Source organism: Miscanthus floridulus, chromosome 7 (genome assembly GCF_019320115.1).
Source record: "Miscanthus floridulus cultivar M001 chromosome 7, ASM1932011v1, whole genome shotgun sequence".
In the NCBI taxonomy this organism is placed as follows: domain Eukaryota; kingdom Viridiplantae; phylum Streptophyta; class Magnoliopsida; order Poales; family Poaceae; genus Miscanthus; species Miscanthus floridulus.
The window spans coordinates 3,837,709-3,861,023 of NC_089586.1; the positions used below are offsets into that span (position 1 = coordinate 3,837,709).

General features: G+C 46.1%; 2 protein-coding genes and 1 long non-coding RNA gene across 3 annotated transcripts; all 3 read left to right on the forward strand.

Moving 5' to 3' along the window:
- Nucleotides 1-6,517: 6,517 nt before the first annotated feature.
- Nucleotides 6,518-14,966, forward strand: LOC136466414 (uncharacterized). The gene is made up of 3 exons (XR_010761333.1): nt 6,518-6,643; nt 14,728-14,786; nt 14,866-14,966. It is a non-coding gene; the product is annotated as an uncharacterized lncRNA (long non-coding RNA).
- Nucleotides 7,804-13,534, forward strand: LOC136462226 (uncharacterized). Its single transcript, XM_066461362.1, has 7 exons — nt 7,804-9,154; nt 9,897-11,723; nt 12,240-12,316; nt 12,507-12,659; nt 12,761-13,034; nt 13,164-13,266; nt 13,360-13,534. The coding sequence occupies exons 1-7, from the start codon at nt 7,804-7,806 to the stop codon at nt 13,532-13,534; spliced, it is 3,960 nt and encodes a 1,319-aa protein (XP_066317459.1).
- Nucleotides 8,041-14,429, forward strand: LOC136462227 (uncharacterized). Its single transcript, XM_066461363.1, has 9 exons — nt 8,041-9,154; nt 9,897-11,723; nt 12,240-12,316; nt 12,507-12,659; nt 12,761-13,034; nt 13,164-13,266; nt 13,360-13,474; nt 13,983-14,134; nt 14,216-14,429. Exons 1-9 carry the CDS (start codon nt 8,041-8,043, stop codon nt 14,427-14,429), a joined length of 4,029 nt encoding a protein of 1,342 aa, XP_066317460.1.
- Nucleotides 14,967-23,315: the final 8,349 nt, after the last annotated feature.

The window sequence follows — 23,315 nt, forward strand, 5'->3', positions numbered from 1 at the left end:
TCCAGGCGCAGGGGTGGGGCCCGCGTCGCCGTGCAGGATGTCGCATGCCGCGCATCTTGCGATCCACTGGAAAATGTCCCTCTGTGCCTCCTGCCCATGTGGCGGTGTGGCGGTTGTCCACTGTGCACAGTGCACTGTACCAGCCAGGCCAGCACGGGAGGAGGTGGTTGCTTGGTCGCTGCTAATGCAGTTTTAGATTTCGAGTAAATTATTTTTTTATAAGTTTAATCAAGTTCATACATAGCAAAAACAACATTTGTATCTACAATTAAAATTACTATAAAAATATAATTTATTCAGTATTATAAATGTTAATAGCTTTTTAAGAAATAGTTAAATTTTAAAATCGTTTAACTTCTCGTGAAATAAGATTTACATTTTTTGAAATATTTTCATAATAAATCGTGACATCATGCCACCGTGACCTGGCTTACCACTTCTCCTATACCCAAACCTAGACTTGCCCCTTCATTTATCTTTTTTTTAGCAAATAACCCCTTCATTTTATCGAATGCCCTTGCCATGCATGCGCCGCCGCTTCCTCTCCCGCAAATCCTGTTGCTCACGCGCCTTCGGTCGTCGCCTGCATTGATTGCACGGCGTTCCTCGCCCTCAGTACTTGCAGCAGAAGCACGCGCGCCTCCTCTCTTCGTCTCCCGACGCAGCCACGCCTCCTCGCTCCTCCATCGCTCCGTCTCGTAGAAACTCTGCCGCCGCCGCCTTGTTAGGGTTTAGCCTTCGCCATGGATTCCTGCCGGTGGAGCCTCAATCGCCGCTCGGAGGAGGTGCTCGCACACGCTCGACGCTCGCCGGTCTCCGCGGACGTCGTGCCGCACGCTCACCCACGGTCGACGCTCGCCGCGCACACCGTCTCAGCCCAGTGGCGTGGAGTACAGGCAGCTCAAATGTCGGTCTTCTCATTCGAAACGAGCGCGTACCATCAGCCGTCCGAGCGCGCAGACGCCCCAAGCGACTCCAGCTTCCATCTGCGCGAAAAAAGGACGCGCCACGCCAGTGGAACAGTGGCATGCACGCCCATGCAAAATGAAGGGGGCAACAAAAAAAATGTGGCTGCTAGGGTTCGAACCCAAGTCACAGCACTCATGCCTCCACACACTAGCCAGTTGGGTTGAGTTACTTTCTCGTAAAGATAGCACCCGCAACCATATTTATTATGGGCAAAGATAAAAAACTAACCCCTAATTAATCATCCTTGGTTACCGCAAACATGTCCTAAACGTCAGGTTTTTTTTGTATGGAGGGAGTATATATATATAATTTATGACATCGAGTGAGATTAATCGTACAATATAGTTTTATAGTAAGCATGTTTGAACGTATAAATGTTGAGGCTATTTTCTTGTAAATCTAGTTAGATTTAAAATTGATTGACTCTTTGAGAAGTGTTGAGACGGAGGGAGCTAGAATACACCATCGCTAGCGGTGGCAAACTTACCAAGCCATTTCACACCAAATGAGGACACGGGAGCGTAGTAAGAGTCAGGTGCCGATTTTAGATGTCCATTAACTTATTTTCTTTTACAGAATACTATTCAACCATCTGAAATAATCTAAAATTTACTATTCCACCTACCAGCCCTCATCACGTATTCTGCATCGTAAGATGTTCTTTATTTATATATATTATCTTTCTTATTATTATTAAGAGAGAGATAGGGAAGTTACGTCTCTCATGCATTTAGACGCAAGCTCTTCTCTTCCTGCTATTTCAAAAAAAGGCCTTCAAAAGAAATTAGCCTCCCCTGAGGGGGAGAATCGAGGAGTATAGAAGGTAGGAGATGAAGTGTGAATACTCTTTCTTATTCTTCTCTTTGTTTCATGTGTATCAACTTTCTACATCTGAGTTAAGGATGGGTTGGGATTTGGAGCATCCAAACCAGCTATACTCTGAAATAGACAAAGGCATGTGAATCTTTCACATTGCATATGCACAGGGGGCACTTGCCACTTGTGAGTTGTGATCAAACAGTAGTAGTAGTATAATGCTCAGGGTATTCAAGTACAGATGTATGATGGATCAAATGAAAAACGGCTCTGCACTGCACAAAGTGCTGCCACTGCCGGTAATAGAAAGGTATGGGCATATAATTCTTTGCAAATTTATGTATAGTACAGTACATTACATTACTGCTGTACCAAGTACAAGAGAGAAGGCATGCTAGGCTGAAAAGTCGTGGCTAAAAGTACTGTTGGCTAATTTAATATGAGAGAAAAATATTATTCGTTGACTGAAAAAGTATAACTTGTAAGGCAAGCGAGGACGATGGATGACAGGCTGAGGACACTGCTGAACTTCTTTTTTCCACATAAACGTGTACGTCATGAAAGAGTGAAAGACTAGCTGAAAGCTCCTGGCAAGACACACGATTCACATGCTGATGCAGCAATCAACTTGCGGTTATTACTATAATGTTATATTCTTTGACGACAGTGTATGGTATGGTGACCTTTCAACACAAAAGGCCTCATGTCATCCAATCCAAGAGATGCGCGAAAAAATATGTTTCGTCTCTTCTGGAGATTTTTCCAGGTGTTTTGGTGCCACCTATCCTCAAGGTCCGATCTTCAAATTTCAACAATACCAAACATTTTACATCCTCTCTTTTCCCATAGGCCATATCAATTGCTGCTATCAGCTGCTCCTACAACCTCCTAGGCCTTGTTTAGATCACCTCCAAATTCCAAGTTTTTTCACTCTCTCTCCATCACATCAATTTTTAGCCGCTTGCATGGAGTATTAAATGTAGGTAAAAAAAATAACTAATTACACAGTTTAGTTGGAAATCACGAGATGAATCTTTTGAGCTTAGTTGGTCCACGATTGAATAATATTTACCAAATAAGACGAAAGTGTTACTATTCATCAGGTTAATATTTTTTGCAATCTAAACATGGCCCTATATGCTATTTGCCATATTATAGTATTATATATACTGGTACATTAGAGCAGTCCTTCCTTCAGTTTGGCCGGTTGCCTAAACTTGCATCATTCACAATGGACGGCTGATCAATAAATGGAGGACCAGTTCTACCAGCTGACCAACTCAGGTACTAAAAGGGCACGCACACTAGTAATTCTAACCCTTCGATGTAGAGAAAATTTCTTCAATGCCATCAAAAAGCTATACTAATCCCTTCATTGCCATTCAAATCTATAAGTTCCCTTTATTGCCATTGATTTATAATTTTTGTTCCCTTGTATGTCGTTACCGTTACTTTTTTTTGTAGATCCATCGTGCACACCATTTCTCTTTTCTTTTTCTTTTTTCTCTTCATTTTCCTTTTCTTTTTCTTTCCTTTTTTATTTCTCTTTCCTTCTCCCCTTCTTTTCTTTTCCCCTCCTTTCTCCTTATCTGATTGGCCTCTCTTTCTTTCTCTCTCGTGTGGCGTCCAGGCCATCACCCGCGCCCCCATCTCCGATCCTCTGCCCTCCACCTTCGGCCACGCACCCCCACCTCCCGCCGGCGGCCGCCGCCGATGCTACGCCCCGCCCGCCGCCGTGGTCTCCACCGGCGCATCAGGCGCGTCACGCCGCCGCCGGTGGTCTCCGCCGGCACATCAGGCGCCTCACGCCGCCGCCGGTGCTCCACCCGCCACCAGGTTAGCCCCGCACCCGTGCCGCTCGGTCACACGGCGGCGCCGCAGAGCTAGCCCACCGACGAAGACAAGGCGTCAATGGCCAAGGCATCCCTGCCGCTGCTGTTGCTGCTCGTGCACGCCCTCGTCCTCGCCGCCTGCTTCTTTCACCCCTGCCCGGCGTAGCCGTAGGGCCGCACCGAAAACATCTCGGTCGTCGAGGCCGCGGTCCACGCGCGCGCGTCCGAGCTGCTCCGCGACACCACCACAAACACGAGCCAGCTCATCGACCTACCCCTCCCAGCCAACCTCTCCGGCGCGGGCGGCATCCGGGCCTAGGCGCTGCGCATGCGCAGCAACACGCTCTAGGCCGACGGCGTCAACGCCATGGGATTCACCATCCCGCCGCGCGTCGTGCCGGCCCCGTTCGCGCACCGCCTCACCATCATCTTCGAGCGCTTCGTAGGAAACTCCACGGCCGCGTTCGCCGCGCCGCGTCGGTACGCGCCCGTGGCCGGCCTCCTCGCGTACGACGCGTCGGCGGGGCCCGACGCCCGGGTCTCGCTCCACCTGCTAAGGTCGTCACCGAGGCTCCACTTCGGCGTGCTCGGCGCCGCGTAGGCACTGGACGGGGCCAACGGCGGGGAGGATTGCCCGGACAAGTTCTACACTGACTCAGGGTTCGTGGCGCTGCTGTTCAGCTTCAGCGCGCAGCGCTCCGCCGGGCGAGGAACGGCGAGTTCGTCGGCTCCCGAGAGGCGTCGTCGGTGTCTGACTCTAACCTGGCGTCTGCGACGAAGGAGTCCTTTGTCTCGCCATCGCTGGCACCGGCCGACCGCTGGTTGGAGCTAGACACCACCTGTACACCACCACTATGGCAAAGTTTTAACGGTGTGCACGATGGATCAACAAAAAAAGTAACGGCAATGGCATACAGGGAACAAAAATTATAAATCAATGGCAACGAAGGGAACTTATAGATTTGAATGGCAATGAAGGAATTAGTATAGCTTTTGATGGCATTGAAGGAATTTTCTCTTTGATGTATTTGGAAGCAGAGAAATGCCATGGTTTTCAGAGAAGCGAGGATATCCGTGTAGAGTCTTCACAGAGATCAAGGATACCTGCCCCTGGATTTCGGTAGGGGAAAAGTTCTAGCCCTGCCTGGTAGCTCAATAAGTAGCGAGTAGTCAGCTTTGCTCTTTCGCCTATGCAGTGCCACTGCATTAGGCTGCGCCTTCGCGCATGTAATTGTTGTTGTTACCGCTTCTTCCTTCTTATTAATATAATTTAAAGCCGGGTGATCAGATCTTTCAAAAAAAAAAACCGTCCTTTTTTAACATACTTGGATTCGAATCAGATTCGCATGGAGTCGAATCCAGAGCACTATTTACTATATTTTGATTTGAATTCAAACTCGAATACGGATACAAATATTATTGAATGCAAATACAAAATGGGTAGTTCAAATTCAAATTTAGATATCTACTTGCTTTTAAAAATGAAGAAAATTATAGACAAATATTTATCAATAAATAAATTGAATAATATATTTTGAAAATCACATTAATGTCAATCCGATCCTTGCAACAAGAAAATCACATCAAACCTCAGCTTCCTCTCACGACACTGCCGGTGATTGTCTTTTTTTTTAAATAAAAAAAACAAACTGGAGGGGCCGCAGCCCCTACTGCGGGTGATTGTGATATGGTACGACCATTGCATTCTTAGATTACTTTGCCATTGCTAATGCTAGCTAGTACATATCCCAGCTAATTTATTTAGAAATTTTAATGTGGTATCCACTTCGTACTAAAACGATAGTTTGTGACGAAAGGAACTAAAATGATACTAGGATCCTAGTTGATGTAGATTATTCTCAGCTCTACTTTTGCAGCATAGCAGTTTTAGTTTAGTTGTCGTACTTAGGTTAACGGTAATGCTCCGTATGGACCGTTCCGTGCGTCCGAACGGACTGCTCAGGCTACACTAGTTGCTCAATAGGACCAGTTATATTTTAATCCATGGACGCAACCGTAAGATAAATATGTGCATATACACGTATGTACGGAGGCCTCATCAGAAGTTTAGAACGTGGATACATGACATGCATCTAAAGTCTAAATTCGTTGTGGCCAGCACGCGCGCTGAGGCTGTCCACGATAGTAAACGAGATGGTGGCCGTTCGATGCCTGGTGGGTGGTTCTCGTTGCTTTGACCCAGCATGTCCACGGTAGCAAAACCGTTGTTCAACGAACCGGCTGTGCGGTCAGCGGCCGGTCCGTTGTCGTCGCCAGATTGGGTGCCTCAGGCCGCTGTCGTGTGCTCATTGGCGAGAAGGCGCTGGGTCAGTTCCTGCTACGCTGCGAGCCGGCACCCACGGCATGGGCTCCGCACGTCAGTTGGGCCTCCACGGTATGGAGCTTGCACGGGGCTCTTTTTTCGTTGTCGTCTGCTTATTGGCTTAGCACTACGTGGTCCACTGGTCAGCTTCTTAGATCGTGTGCCGGCTTTCTCGGTGCTTTTGGGCTGGGTTCGATGGGACTGGGAATATGAAGCGGCGCTGCCCATTGCCGACCCTGTGCCGCTGCCGGTGGGGCCTGCTTCCTTCGAGTGCAGCGTCTCCTGCTTCCTCCTCCTTCGCACGGCTCCGAACTCCACACCGTCTCCCAGCCCGCTCCGAACGGACGAACGGCGACGATAAAAGACCTCCTCAGCCTCCATTCTCGATTTCCGCTCCGAACTCTGCCATTTGCCTCAGGTGTGGGACTCGCCGCCTTTCCCTTTCCTCCTCCTCCTCTATTCTACCGGCGGAAAGATCTAATCCGGTGGGTACCCGGCGCCGCCGCTGTGCCGTGTGGTGCCACCGCACTGCGTATGATTTGCAGGTGCTTGGGGCCAGATCCAGATCCACCGGCGGGGTGCTGACGAGGCGGACTGCGGCGGCACTGGGAGCGGGCTGCTGACGAGGTCTTGGGGCGTGCGGCTACCAGGTGGGAGCGCCGCCGGCGACTGGGCGACAACAGGCTGCGTCCTCGGCGTGTTGGTATACCCCTTTTCCGCACTCTCGCCTGTACCTTTCTTCTTTGATTCGTTTGTCGCTTTCAATGGCCGAAATGCTTACATGTTGCGCCGTCTGGTCTTGTGGTCGGTGTGTTTTCTTTTTTTCCTCCTTTCCGATTCTTGTTTGCTGTATCCCGTGCTCGGGTTCACAGAGGGTGTGGTGGTCCGGTGTGGCTTGCCGTATGCAGCCATGGTTACTGAGTTTACCGGAGATGGAACGCCAGTGTACGGCGTCGAGCTACATTTACCTTGTGTTGGCCCGGTCCGGCGCTGTCGTAGCTTTTTCTTCTGGGCGGCCATAGGTTTCCTGCTGCCATAGGCCATAGAGCTCTTTTGGAGCTTTCCTTTTCTTAACAGCCAGGTGCTGCAGTTTGTCACATGATCGGCCTTCTCTGACGTTTGCTGTAGTTGGTCCCAAATGGCGAGTCGTCGTGCACGTCCTGCATCTCGCCTTGTTCCTGGAGAGTCCTGTATGTGTCTGTGCTGCTCTTTTGGTAATCTTCACGGTTATAGCCCATTGGTCAGACCATTGAAGCATCTCTTATTTGCTTCGTTGCTTTTGACCTCCCTAGCTTCTTCACGGATAACTGCCCCTTCGAACTCTGCTCCCCGCAAGAGACAGTGTACGTGTTTCTTGCCGTGCTTCCCGTGTTCTATTTAGTCTACAGCCATGTTGGTCTTGGATACTTAAGTCTCACTTTCCTATAGCGGAGGGTGCATACTATATACCCAGCGCGCTCCCAGTTGCTGAGTGTCGGAATAAACGGAGGAAGTATTTAAACCAGAAGAAGATTGCCAAGTCAGGTGTTCGCTCTTTAGGTCGCCATCCTAGCTGGTTTCTCTTTAGATACACCCGTACTGATGTGCCTGCTATGTTGGCCCGGTTTTGCTTTATTAGGCCCTCTAGATGCCGCTGGTGCATCCGGGTGTGGTCGCTTCACCCAAGAGTATATTGATGCACTTAAAGGTTTGGCTTATTTTTTTTGCTAGGTTCACTGTTGTTCTTCTAGGTTACTAAATGCCATCCTCTCGCTGATTTTTTGTCTATTTTCATGTTCTTTGTGCTCGCGGATGCTTTGGGGTGGCCCACGCCTGTGCCTAGATTCCTATGTCGGTCGTTCGTCTTATGGGGCGCCAGATTATATGTGTAGACACTATGGTGCCATATTTTGGTTGCGTGAGTGTGCTGCTGGTCAGTCCAGTTTAAGAGATGGCAGGGTCATTTACAATTCATGCTGTAGGGGTGGCAAAGTAGTAATACCTCCTTTTAGAGAACCTCCTGAACCCATTGCTTCACTGGCCAGATTTGATGGTGATGCTAATTGTAGACAGTTCATAAAGAATATACGACAGTACAATTGTCTGTTTGCTTTCACATCCATGGGTGCAAACATTGATAGATCTATGAATAATGGTCGTGGCCCTCCTGTGTTCAAAGTGTCTGGCCAGGTTCATCATCGTATAGGACCTCTTCTTCCAGCCAATGGCAACTCGCCGAAGTTCTTGCAGCTCTATATATATGATACAGCCAACGAGGTCAAGAATAGGTTCCGTGCGCTGCACCCAGATGAACGCTCGTCTGAGTCTCTCGACCCAAAGATAGCTGAACATTTGGTCAAGATGCTAGATGACCACAACCCATTGGCTAGACAGTTTAGGCTGGCAAGAGATAGATTGGCAGAAAATGGTGATGAAGAGTTCATAGTAAGACTTATTGGTGCAAGGGAGGGAGATCCAGTTCAGTATAATCTTCCTACTGTTGACCAGCTTGCCATGCTTGTTGTGGGTGATTTTACGCTAGATACTTTTCAGCGTGATATTGTGGTGCAGCCTAGATCCGGACATTTAGAGCATATTTCTTCTTTGCATCCTGCTTTCATGGCCCTACAGTACCCCCTGCTCTTTCCTTATGGTGAGCGTGGTTTCCAGGTCGGTGTGCCTTATAGTGGGGTAGATACATCGGGCGAGAACAAGCGTGCCAAAGTAACAATGCAAGATTACTACCGCCATTGTTTCCACTACAGAAAAGGCCAGTCGAATCCGTTCTTGTGCTATGGTGCCTTGTCCACTCAGGCCAAGGTTGATGCACGTGCGTGTATCGATGAAAATAGACTCTGGTATGTGCTCAAGAATCAGGGAAAGCTGCGTGTAGACACTCTTCAGGGCATAGTCGACGCGGTTGATAAAGGATGTGTAGATGGAGGCGAGATTGGAAAAAAAACTGTGCTGCCGGCCTCCCATACTGGTGGCCGGCGGTATATGATCCAAAATTATCATGATGGAATTGCTATCTGTAGAGTTCATGGCCCGCCTGATTTCTTTGTGACATTCACCTGTAATCCAAAGTGGCCAGAGATTGCTGCGGCGCTGTCATTTGAACCTGGCCAGAAATCAACTGATAGAGCGGATATAGTGGTCAGGGTCTACAATATGAAGCTTGAGGAGCTTCTAGGTGATATACGAGATGGCACCGCCTTTGGGCCTGTCAGTGCTGGTAGGTTGTGCCGTTGGGTAGATTTTCCTTTCTTTTTTGGCCGCGGTTAGATATCTTTGTTTTTTATGACTGTTCTTCTCATTTGTTTGTTTAGTGCTGCACACCGTGGAATTCCAGAAGCGTGGCCTCCCACATGCTCATATAATTGCTTGGCTCAAACAAGATACCTCACACCCAACGCCTGGATTCATAGATAAATACATAAGTGCTGAGGTTCCTCACCCACATACAGACCCTCTTGGATATGTACTGGTGGCTGAGCATTTGGTGCATGGTCCATGTGGCGCAAGCCACCCCACCTGTCCATGTATGAAAAAAGATAAATGTTCAAAACGGTTTCCAAAAAATTACCAAACTGAAACGGTAATTGATGATAATGGCTTCGCTCTGTATAGGAGATCTGACAACAAGAGATATGTTGAAAAAGGTGGCAAAAGGCTAGATAGCAGTTCCATTGTTCCATACAATATGACCTTGCTTAAAAAGTACCAAGCCCATATCAATGTAGAGTGATGTAACAAGGGCATTTTCATTAAATACCTATTCAAATATGTTACTAAAGGTCCTGACCGTGGCAAGGTTTATATACAGCGAATACGGAGCGGTGAACCAGCACCCTATGATGAACAAACCAAAACGATTAATGAGGTTCAGGAGTACCTAGACTGTAGATATATATGCGAGCAGGATGCCTGTTGGCGAATTTTTGGTTTCGATATACATAGACACTATCCGGCTGTAGAAAGGTTGCCTGTGCATCTTCCAAATGACAACTGCATTGTTTATGATGAATCCACTGATATAACTGATGTTGCCAGATTAGAATTTCTTCGTAAAACAATGTTAACTGAATGGTTTGTGGCCAACCAACAAAGCGATGCTGGTAGAGACCTCACATATTGTGAGTTCCCTTCACGTTGGAAATGGGATAGCTCTTCTAGATTCTGGGATCAGAGGCAACGAGGTCCTGGTAAGATAGGGAGGTTATACTATGTACACCCTTCAGTTGGTGAGAGATATTTCCTTAGAATGTTGCTCCTCGTGGTCAAAGGCGCTAGAAGTTTCGAAGAGGTTAGAACATACAACGGCGTTGTCTGCTCTACGTATAGATTGGCGTGTAATGCTCATGGCCTACTTGGTGATGATCAGGAATGGTATAGTGCCTTTGACGAGGCCGCTGCTTGGGCAACATCACCACAGCTTAGAAAGCTGTTTGTTACTATGCTGTTATTTTGTGAGGTCAAGGATGAACGTGCCTTCTTTGAAAAAGTTTGGAGAGTCCTAGCTGACGATATACAGTACCGTCTTCGAGACAATATGGGTAATCCTGAATTCCATGTATGTGATGAGGACCTTAGAAACTATCTGCTTGATGATATTCATGCTCTTTTCCAGAGAAACGGGGCTAAAATGTGGGAACATGCTTTGCCTGAGAAAACTAAAAACTTTGAAGATATTCCTGGTAATAGACTCATCGAAGAGGCCCTGTCATATGATAGTCATCTGGCAATGCGTGACGCTAAAAATTTGGTTGGCAAGCTAAACACAGAACAGCTTAATGCATTTACTGTAATCACCAAAGCTGCTTTACATAATGAACCAGGGTTTTTCTTTGTATCTGGCTACGGGGGGACTGGAAAAACTTTTCTGTGGCAATCCATAGTTGCTTATATGCGATCTCAACAAAAGATTGTCCTATCGGTTGCTTCATCCGGAGTCGCTTCATTATTGTTGCCTGTGGGTAGGACTGCTCATTCACGATTCAAGCTGCCATGTGATCTAGATGAAGCTTCGATCTGTGATATAAAACGTGGCTCTAAGTTGTGCGAGTTGATTGAATCTGCATCTCTTATCATTTGGGATGAGGCTCTAATGACACATAGGCATGCATTTGAAGCTCTAGATAGAACATTTAGAGACATCTTGTCACACCGCACAAAAGGTGCTGCGAATTTAGTTTTCGGTGGCAAGATTGTTGTTCTAGGTGGTGATCTTCACCAAATTCTGCCTGTGGTTCCAGGTGGTGATAGACCCCAGATTGTCAATGCTGCGATAGTAAACTCTTCTCTATGGAAACATGTTAAGATTTTGTCACTTACTACAAATATGAGGCTCAATAGACAAGACCTAGACAGCGAGTCGCAGAAAGAGATTGCTGAGTTTAGCAAATGGGTGCTAGATATTGGTGAGGGCAAGATTGAGAGTTTAGGCACCAGTAGTGAGACCCAGGGAACACGAATTAAAATTCCGCGTGAGCTGGTGCTCATGCCACAAGAAGATAAGGTCGCCTTTATGGTTAGTTCCATCTACCCAGATCTAGGTGCCAAGTATGCTGATGCATACTACCTCCAGGCACGGGCCATCTTGACCCCAACAAACGAAGCTGCAGATACTATTAACTCATACGTGGTGTCCCTGATACCTGGGGAAGAGAAGGAGTACCTAAGCTGTGATAGAATTGCTAAATCCCCAGATACCCATGACTCTTTTAATCTGTTGTATCCTACTGAATTTCTAAATTCAATAAACGGAAACAATTTCCCACAGCACCGCCTCTGTCTTAAAAAAGGTGTGCCAATAATGATGCTTAGAAACCTTGATCAAGCAGGTGGTCTATGTAACGGCACAAGACTGATTGTCACAAATATAGGTGAGATGTTAATAGAAGCAAAGATAATGACCGGCACACATATTGGTGACATAGTACACATACCAAGAATTTGTCTAACACTTAAAAATATGAGACTGCCATTTACTTTGGAAAGACGCCAGTTCCCAGTCAAAGTATGTTATGCCATGACCATTAACAAGAGTCAAGGCCAAACCTTAGAACATGTTGGCGTATACTTAAAAGGTCCTATTTTCAGTCATGGCCAGCTATATGTTGCTGTTTCGCGCATCACTTCAAAGCGAGGCCTTAAGATACTCATAGAAGGTGCAGATGGTGGTTGTACAGATGAGACACAGAATATTGTTTACCAAGAAATACTCTCCGCGGCGTATCAAGCCGCGGACGAATCTTAGTTCCCATTCTTTTGCTATGTTGCTGACAGCTTTTGTATTGACTGTAACCATGCTTTTACAGTCAGCTTCACTGAAGTGTGTGTCCAACGGGGACAGTCCACCCAGATAACCAGCAAGCACCATCCATCTAATAATGGTGTTAGTGTTTAGACTCTTCTGTGTGTTTTTCCCTATTTTGTGGGTGTTTTATCACTGAATGTTCACAGAACTCTATGCACTGTCGGTTTACATACAGCCTATAAAATGGATTCCTAAATGTTCTCAGCTTTTGTGCTTGTTTTTTATATTTCCTGCTGCTTCTGTTTACTGATAAAATGATTCTCTGTAGCTTGGAACGATGGCTTTTTCGATGCTGCCCGCCTTGCGCCCTAATGACTGGCGTGCGGTCATCTGTGTCCGTGTCTGCCGCAAGTGGGAGTATCACGGTGGGACCGATGATGGTCCGGTACAGCACGTGGACCTTGTGCTTCTTGATGAACAGGTTCGTCAGTCTATCATTGGTGAAGGTCGGCTCCCAAGCATTTTTTACTGGTCCATGTATCTCTCCATTTATTTATGCTGGTTTCCTTTTTTCCACTATAGGGCAACAGTCTCTATGGTGAAATCCCTGGAACTGAGGTTCATGCAAAGAGCCCGCTCATAGATGAGGGGGGCATCTATGTGATTGATCGATTTAGGGTCTCCAATGCGAAGGCAGCCTACAGGCCTGTTGACGCCCCCTACATGGTTGAGTTCACACTGCACACCACTGTGTCAGCTGCAAGAAGTGGCATGCCTGAATTCCCAAAATATGCGTACAAGATCACTCCTATAGATGGCCTTGCTGCTCATTCTGGTGACACTAAGAACTTCCATGGTGAGTTATACCTATATAAACTCTGTGATTTTAATTTAGTTTTCCTTTGTGAGTTCATATCTATACAGACTCTGTGATTTGAATTCAATCTTGTCTAATATAACTGTACCTTCCCTAATATTGTTGCAGATACCATTGGAACACTGGTGGAGGTATCTGACATCCACACTGTGCATCTGCCTAACAAACCTGCGCCCACGCTCTCCAGGCACATTGTTCTTAGGGACCTTAGGTGACACATTGTGCTCTCCATGCCTACCCTTTCCATGGCACGACTACACAATTCCTAATTCTCTTACTTAAACCATTGTGCTCTCAATTTCAGCTATTCTGAGATAAAGATCACTCTGTGGGGCCAAAGAGCCACTGCGTTCTCTACTGAGGGTGTCTATGACAGCAATGAAGCCAAGCCAATCGTTGTCCTGTTTGTCGGAGGACTGGTGAAATCTTTCCAAGGTATTAGCACTGTTCTATTCCTTCTGTGGTCCAGTACATGCTGAGTAGTAGTATGCACTCCTCTATTGATTCCCAAGAGTCTGAACATCATATCCATGAAATTCAGGCAGCTACTACCTAAGTGGTAATACAACATGCCGTTGGTATTTCAATCCAATGATTCCAGAGGCGCAACAGTTCTATGTGAGGTACATTCTGTTACCCAAATACAGCTCATGACCCTTCCTTTACTTGGCGCTTTGCCAACTTTACCTAATGTGCGTCTTGACCCAGTTTCCACAACCAGAGGCTTGAGATAAGGTCAGTCGCAGCACCAGTGCAGCAGCAGATCCAAGTCCGTGTACCAGCACAGCTTGATGAGAAGAACCTAAAACAGCTAAACGACATGAACCCATACGAATTCTCTGTAAGAAGCAACCTCATTTCATTCTGATTTTACCATGGCCGCTTTTCCCTTCTACCCATTTTACATTCCTCTCCCCAACATTATAGGAAAATCGATACCGCTGCACTGTCACTATTGGATGCCTTCTTCCCAACACATCGTGGTGGTTTCCATCTTGCAACAAGTGCAGCAAGTCCTGTGTGCCAGATGGTACTGGATATAGATGCATTCCATGCTCAAACACATCGTTCAAGTTCAAGTAAGTGCTTTTTCCACTGTTTGCTTGCTTCCCAATCTCATAGTAGGATACACCTACATACTGAATGCAAACTGACAACAGGTACAAGGTGTGTTTCATAGCCCTCGATGGCACTGATGAAGCTGAGATGGTTTGCTTTGGAGACATTGCTCGTCGTATGATTGAGAAGCCTGTCCAGCAGCTTCTGAGGACATCTACAAGTGCTAATGCATATCCACCTGATATAACAAAGCTGGTCTCTCTTAGATTCACTTTCGTAGTTACAATGACCCGTCAGAGCTACTACAGGGCCTAGAAGACCTACAATGTTGCATCTCTGGTGACAGCACATGGCCATCCTATTGCTGTTCCGGCTAATGCTGCACGTGGTAATGCTGGAAACAAAGACCATGGCCATCTTGGTGCCGCTGAATCTGGTGATTCCTCGGGTACAAGTGATGGTGCAGATACACATCAGCTGTTGTCTGCTGGTACACCGGATGGCACTCTGTCTTCACCAGGCCCTTTAAACGTATGTTTCTTCTAACGCCTAGATTTAGTGGCGCTGTTTCAAGGCTTTTGTGTGCGATGATCACAATCCTTGCTTCCTGCAGACTCCACCGCCCAAGCTTGATGGCCTTGAAACACCGGTGTCGAAGAAACATTCTAGAAGGTAATATATTTGCTCTGTGCCTCTCCAACACATTCACCATATGTCTGTTCATCTGTGTTTGATTGCTCCTCATCCACAGTGGCCCATCCAAGAGCAGCAACCATCCTTCCTCTCGCCGTAGGCTTTTCAAAGAGGGTACTGGTGCTGACATTGCTGATCCAGACGGTGCAGGCGCAAGGTATGCAGTCATCATGCTCTTGTAGTCTAGGCCAACTGCTAGCTTTCAGAACATCTCATGCCTCAAATGTGATTCACTATTCCTTGTTGTTAGCCATTTCTTCATGATTTAGGAAAAATCGTACCTCCTTATTTTAAATGAACTTTATCATACATATAAAATCAAAGGCACCATTCAATTGTTACACCAAGGCTAAACAATGTGATAATGCTGTACACCTCTCTTCAGAAGAACTAATTCTTTGCCTCTGATGCAAAGTCATCTCGACAAATATGGAAAAGATGAGATTATAACCCATGCCATCTCCTGTGTGCCTTCTTACAGCGCTGCGTCTGACAAGACTCAGGCTCCTGAAGATGACCGCTCCTCTGGGGAACCTTCTACCGCTCAGGAGAGCGGCTAGATAAGGCATGCCCCCTAACTTCAAACCTGACTCTTCCCTGGAATCGATAGATTTTGCAAATTAAGAAAGATCCATTATTGTCCGCAGGTACATTCAATGGCTCCCATGCTTTTGGTTGGACTGGCTCACTAACACCTGCCGTCCAGAGAAGACTTCTGCCTATTTTTTTGGTGGCGTGGTATCCTCTGCAACGGAAATTAACCCGTCATTCTCTGTCTGTTAGCTTGGCCCCTGTATCGGCCCCTAGGCAGCAACAACTTCTTTTAATAGACCCTTGAACTGGGCATGAGTATGTAAACTCTGTAGTTTATTAGTGGCCCTCTCGCTGGCCTCGTGCATGTTCCCTGGTTATGTCGTGGTTCCACGGGCATGCACCTCGAAACAATTAGCGTCGCCAAATCGACAATAGGAAGGCTGTGTCCTTGCTTAGCTCCCTGGTCAAACTGATGTAGCTTAAATTTGGTGTCCTGTTTAGACTCTTTAGTGCAGCGAGAAACTGCTCCTATATGTTACTCTATCTGTTTCTGGCTAGAGATCGACGGTGGTGTTTTCGTTGACCAAGGGCCGTCCTCGTCGGTACAGTCAAGCGGGACCCGTCTTGCTGCAATCCTAGCTTCAGGATTGGCCGCTGCTGCCAAGGCGGGCCCCGTCCCGCTGACTCACTCCCTCTCCCATTGGCCGCTGCTGGCCGTTGTCGACCTGCGATTGGTTCAGAGTACACCGGTCCCGCTAGCAGTGGTGCGATGCCTGCCTCGTTTTGCGTTGCCGTGTACCAATTAAAAAAAAACCATCCCGCCCGTGAATGCCTCCATCCAGTATGGCTGTCAATCGAGCACTGCTCATTCTGGCAAACTCAACATGTAGCCTCCTGTAATATAATATTTGCCTCCCTTACCTGCCCAGCACGTAGACCAATCCCTTCTCGACAACACCCAGAGCCCTGGACCCACATTGCCCTCCGATCTAGACTCTACTCAGCAAGGCTGAGTCGTCCTCCACCTCATTCCTAAACGCTGCCCACCTCCAAGCCTCTCTTCTTCTTCTCCCTTCTTCCCACACCTCCTACCGTGTCCAGCTCCTGTCACCCCACTTCGCCATGAGTCCTAGCTCTGCTTCCTCCATCCCTCACCTGCCAGAGCCCATAACCCCGCCAAAGGACGAAAAACAGCAGCCCCGGATCCAGCCCCATGCGGCGCCCATGACACACCTACAGACCACAGAAGTTGCCTCAGATCTACAGCTCCTGGAGGACGATGACTGGATCTCGCTGGTACGAAGTCTTGCGTAGTCCCTCATGGTCATCTATGTTCCGACTATGTTCTTGCTTGATGAAAAATATTTATTGCCTCTAATTTCAGCTTCCCAGACTCCTTAGGATCAGCAGAAAAGAGATGTTCGCCCTGGCCGCGAAGGAGCTGAAGCTGACCATCCAGTCAGAGGCAACCGCACAGACTGACGACGGCATGTTCGTCAGTAGACTAACCCTTGGCAATATGCTGGCAAGAGTTTCCTACGACATCGAAACCAAAGAATTTATTGGCAGTGCCGCAATCTCGAAGAACTTAGCGATTGAGAATGCATACCACAGTATACTTACGTACCTTGAAAACGAGAAACGGATTGAGATTGATGACTACAATGCTGAACGTGTCTCAGAACTAAAGGCCGACATGCTTTCCTCTAAAACATGGCTTATGCTATTTGAAGATAAAGCTAAAAAACTGAAACAAGATATCAGTGCAAAGAACACGGCGCTACAACGGTTTTTTCACTCCTTCAATTCAGTGTGCCTTGAAACGTCCTCCAGGGTTCCCCTCCTCGCATGCAAGCAGGCATCCCCAGCGAAAAAAAGAGCACGCCAGCAGCTGATTTGCAGCAGCGGCAACACAGATCCATCGTCGGCTTACTCCAAGCTGTCCATGACCTTGTCCAACCTACGTGCGGAGCTGCTCCGACTTCTTGAGCCTGCCGACCAGGACATGTCCCCCCCATCCGAACAAGCTACGACCTGAATGGCCCTGCGCTACACCTGACAGGATCGGTACAACTTCTGAAACCAGCACCCCTTGTGTTAACCTGGCTCCTGAATTCTGCATCGCTAGCAATGTTCTGTTGCCGCTTTTGTGTAAAATTATGTAAGACAGCTACCACGGCAAACTCCATGTTTCGTATAATATATGATCGCTGTTGTGTTCTTCATCGTTTGTTTCTAACAAAACAACATCTCATCATCGTTGATAATTACAGCTGTCAATTAGATGACTTAATTTTAGTTAGGCCCATTTCCCAGATAGATTTCCGGCCATTTCTCGCGCGCATGGGCGCGCGCAAATCACTAGTGTATATCAGAAGAGGACTAATTGACATGCATGGAGAGTTGTGCTGAACGACCAGCTACCAACGTATGACCACCGTCCACGCTTGCATGTATGCACAAAAATATCTTTGGTCTAAAAATAATTATAGACCACAAATATACGTGAGCCTGATTATATTGCGAGTCAACTTAGCATGGTCAACATAAATAGCAACCATTTTCGTATGGGCCCTCATATGTTAGAGCCACATATAAAATATTTGTATGGCCGACTTAATAATTTATTTTGCCTGATTAATCATAGTCAACATTGTGCCAAAATTTCATGAGCCATTGTCTTTAATGGCAATGCTACAAAACGGGCGTCCGTCCGTCCAGACAGACCGCTCCACGCGCCTACCCACGCCGTTCACTCCGCACACCCCGCGCCCCGCCCTCCCAAACCGTTGCTCGCTCTAGCCCACGCGGATTCGCCCCCGTTGTCGCGCCTCGCCTGCTGCGGCCGTCTCGCAGGGCCACCTCCACCGCACCGGTTCATCGCGCCGCCCATCCATGTTGCACTAAAAGCATAGGTTGTAGGTGTTTCATATGGATGTTGCAAAAAAGTAGATCTGTGTGTTGCATGTGTTGGCTATACACATATGTTGCAAGTGTCTATTCAAAATGTTTCATCTACTTCAGACTTATGCTGCAAGTGTTTTATCTGAATGTTGCATATGTTGCAGTGGCTATACACGTATGTTGCAAGCGTATGTTCCAAATGTTTCATATGCTTCAGACGTATGTTGCAGGAAGTGCTTTTATGTTGCAAGTGTTTTATGAGTGTGCGTGATACGAATGTTGCAAAAGTAGGTCTGGATGTTGCATATGTTGCAATGACTATATAGATATGTTGCAAGTATCTATTCAGAATGTTTCATCTACTTCAGACATGTGTTACAAGTGCTTTTTATATGGATGTTGCATATGTTGCAGTGGCTATACACATACATTGCAAGCGTATGTTCCAAATGTTTCATCTGCTTCAGACGTATGTTACATAAAGTGCTTTTCATACTGTAAGTGTTTCGTGAGCAGACGCAGATGCAGGCGGTCCCTTGTGTACATATGTTTCATTTCCATACAAGACCCATAGTTGGATGTTGCAACGTTAGTTTGGGCAACAAAATAAAATGTAAACTATATAACGTCTAACAAGAGAGGTCGATGATGCCATCTCCTCGTGGAGGTAGGGAAAGTGAAAATGCAATCATACGAGTGTTCAGGATGCGAAATTAAAAAAGAATAATTAAGGAGGCACATAGGAAGATAATTTTTGTGGATTCGAATAATTAACGGGACATGTACGAAAATAACTTTTGCGGATAGATGGAGCGTCCGACGGATCCAATTTGTTCAGACGTCCGGGCGGTAATGGTGCCCTTAAGTTAAGGGCTTAAGTCTGACTAGATTTATATAAAAGTGCATTAACATATATAACACCAAACATGTTAGTACCTTTTAAATTGTTTTTTTGTGTGTAAATGTGGTCAAACTTAAGCCGGTCTGACTTAGAAGCTAGAATTGTATTATTTGTTTTAGGACGGAGGCACATTGGTAGTATATGACAGGAGGAAGCAATTAATCAAAACCAATAGCGATTTCTAACGAAGATAATATAATCCATGTGGAGCCTTGAGCCCTTGATTAAATTTGACGCATCACCCATGTCAAGGACTCTATCAAGGTAAGGCAGACAGTGGATCATCTTCTCTGTTCTCCCCCTCTCTTTGAAATGAATACAGTGGACCAAGGCTCAGTGTGCGACATGCGTGGGAGTGTGACACCTGATACATGCATCGTTTATTCATGTCCACGAATATACGCTTCAACTTGTTCACGGATATACTATGCAGAAACATGCGTGGCCATCAGCCAGCAGTGCTGTGGAGAACTTGTGGAACATGCATGCTGTGGAGACTGGAGTCTTGGAGAGCTCCCCACCATCGTCCAGCTAGCGTAATAGTCACCGTTGCATGCATTGCATATGGCCGCCCTGTTGCAGGTTTCCTGCTGAACCCGGCCACATCGATATCTCCGGTGGTCTCCGCTATGGCAGCGTCGTCGCCCCAGGCGCCAGGCCTCTGCCGACTGCCACCACCAGCTGCAGTGCAGGCGAGGTCAGCATTGGATTGGAGCTGAACCTGAACGGCGGCTGAGCCTGTAATGCGTGTTTCGTTAGGGAGATGTTGGATCCGATGACTAAAGTTTAGTGTAGCACCACATTGTTAAATTATGGACTAATTAGGTTTAAAAAATTCGTTTCGCAAAACAGTCTTAATCTGTGCATTTAGTTTCGTAATTAGTCTATATTTAATACTCCATACATGTGTCAAACATCCGATGGAACAACGACTAAAGTTAGAGCTGAATCAGCTAACTGTCCGGGAAGGCTTTGCATTGCAGACAAGTTTTTTTTCTTCTTTTATTGGAGATTTGGAGCCAGCTATCTGTCATTTCCTGAGGATTATTGACACTTGGCACTTTGGCAGTTGGCACTGAATCAGCTAACTGTCCAGGAAGGCTTTGCATTGCAGACAAGTTTTTTTTTCTTTTATTGGAGATTTGGAGCCAGCTATCTGTCATTTCCTGAGGATTATTGACACTTGGCACTTTGGCAGTTGGCATTCAAGATCAAACAATATTTTACTACTACTAGTACAGTGCAAGTCTAGAGTACAGTAGAGTAGACACGTACGTATACGGAGTACTCTTCCTTGCAAGTTGCAGCAAGGACGGACGCTGGTGCTGTGGTGCATGCAATGCAGGGCAAGGCACTGATCGATGAACTGAACTGATGGAACTCAACCTCCTTTCACTGTGTCACATAAGGATCCACGCCACCAAATAACGCCTTGAGATAATTGTGATCCATTCTTTCCGTTCATGTATGTTTCTGTCACAGATGGGTTGAATATTCAACTTGCACTAACGACGACTTTATTCTAGGAAGGGGACTGATAGCTACCACAATGTATATACGAGTATATATATATATATAGATATTTGTGAATAGACACATTATTGATATATCATATATGCCATAAAAATTGAAAGCAGCAGAGCTCGTTTTGCTGACCACTTGGAGACTAATCACCACATCGTCCCTGCAGATTTTTTTTCATCGCTGATATATGCTCCACAAGAGACTTAATCACCACCGGGCAGGCAGGCAGCAGCCTTACCGCCGGCTGCGTACGTGAAGGCAGCAAGGGTGCAAATTATTGACAAGTCAAAGCTAAGCCACCAGCTGCTGCAGCCGGCAGGACAGGACGCCATTGGAGCTGAACCTTGAGGTTTTTTTTTTTTTGGGTCAGTGGATCGGAGCTAACTGTCCCGAAAGGCTTTTTAATTGCAGAGAAACTTCTGATTCGACGGTTTTTAATTGCACAGAAACTTCTGATTCGACCAACACCTAGCTACCTGCCACATTTGCTGGGAATTATTGACAGTTGGCAGTTGGCACTCAAGTCAGTCAAACAGTTATACGTCACCAGTTAAAGCCTCGATCGAGGTAGTTTTGATTATTATAATTTCAAATTTTCCATCCATGTTTAATTTCTGTCACACCATAGTTTATGACAGTCAGCCTCTTCAGCAGGCTGTAACTGCCTGTATCTGCTTGGCTTATCAACCAATCAACAGTGTTTTTCTCTCACACCAAATTAGCCAGCAGTACTTCAGCCATGGGCTTATGGCCCCGTTCGCTTGGAGAAATTTGGAGGAATCTGGAGGATTTTGTGAGAGGAAAACACTATTCCGGATGAAAAAAGAAGCAGATCAAGCCGGGTTTAAGGGCACGCGAACGGAGCCTATAAGCCAATCCAGCCGAAAGTATATATTCAACTTGTACTTCCGACTTTATTCTAGAAGGGCATTGATAGCTACGACAATATGAATCACAGTCTATAAGTGAGTAATGTGACACATTAATATAATACTGTACAATATAAAATTGAAAGCAGATCTCGTTTAGCAAATCACTTGGAGACTGATGACTCATCCCTTGCTGCCTTACGTGAGTTATGCTGTTAATCACTTGGAGACTCATCACTTGGAGACTTATGACTCATCCCTTGCTAATCACTTCGAGACTCATGACTCATCCCTAAGCAACATCCACTTTCTTAGTACCATTTTCAACAGGACTATGATCTAAACGAGAAGTGTCCTTGTTGTTTATCACCAGACAGGCAAATATAAATGGAATGCCATAGAGCATAATCTGATTACGTGAGTTATACTGTGTTTAGAGAGGTGGCTTTCTCCCCATCCAGTACTGAGCTGATTTGCTGGCAAATAGGAAGCAGCATGCACCACGAGGAGCTCAGTGAATGCCGTTTCTTCCTCTCAGTGCTCTTCTGATCAAGTTAAATTTAGGTAAATTCTTTTATGTGCATATTAATTTCTCTAGTCCATGTAGGATTTGGAGTTTGCAAAATAAAATAAGGTGGCTTAAACATAAGCATTTAATCAAATATCTGCAGATTTGAAGCACCACTGTAGAAAGGCACCACAACATTCAGAGCAGTGCAGATACATGAAAACTCTGAGCTGAGATTGAGATGATGCAGCCGAGGGCGACACCACATCATCGCTGCAAGCATCTGACAAGGATATGCTATTTGATTCCTTTGGTCCACTTTATTTTTGTCACAACATTTTTTCACGTGATCCGATTCTACATGCACCTGCGTGTTCTAGGAGGTAGGTAGGTTCAGAGCAACATCCAACATCAAGCTATAACTTTACAGTCTCAAATTATTACAAGTATTTGTGATATACTGATACATGAAAGCAAATATCATTTTACCTGTCTCTGGAGATACAACTGTGTGGATTTGTTTAGGGCAATGTTTGCACTTTGCAGCATGGTTCTGAGCATATATGTCAAAGTTCATAGCCATGCACCTGTTTGTCACCATGTTATGCTCACATGAACCCATTTCTCTTCCTTGCATGAAGATGCCGGCTGTATACTCCAAGAGCCCAAATGGGGAATATGCTGCGGTAGTTAGGGTAATTGAAGATAACAGCGCAGTTGACAGTTGTAGCTTCCAACGTGTTCCTGTATCATAAAAAATGTAAGCATAGTCAGAAAACCAGATGGACCTCAAGTATATAGCACTGGAGGTTGCTGATTCCAAACCCTTAGAATGTCTTTGCAGTGACTAATAAGCTTACTTAAAGAAGTTTCCAGCATGACAAATAAAAAAAATCTACACAAAGCAAAAAAGTTAGGAAGGCCCAACTATTGAAGTTGGGCCCAAAGAAGAGGCCCAAAGTTGGGATGGGCCCAATGGAATCATAGATATCGAGTTGTTTTTTATGGTGCGTCCCCTTGATTGTCGGCTGCCCAGCAATTCTTCAAAGATAAGATGTGGTTATGGTCGTATAGGCGGTCGTGTGAATATTTGTATTCTGGTCGGGTCAATCTCTCTCTCTATATATCACGTGATGTTTTCTGGTTTTAGCTTGTAACCTCATACCTTCTACACAGGGTAAGGAGGTTGCTTTGTATGCGATTATTTCCCCCACCTTTTTTTGTATTTATATAAAGACACTGTTTTTTAAGATAATGGAAGAACGTCC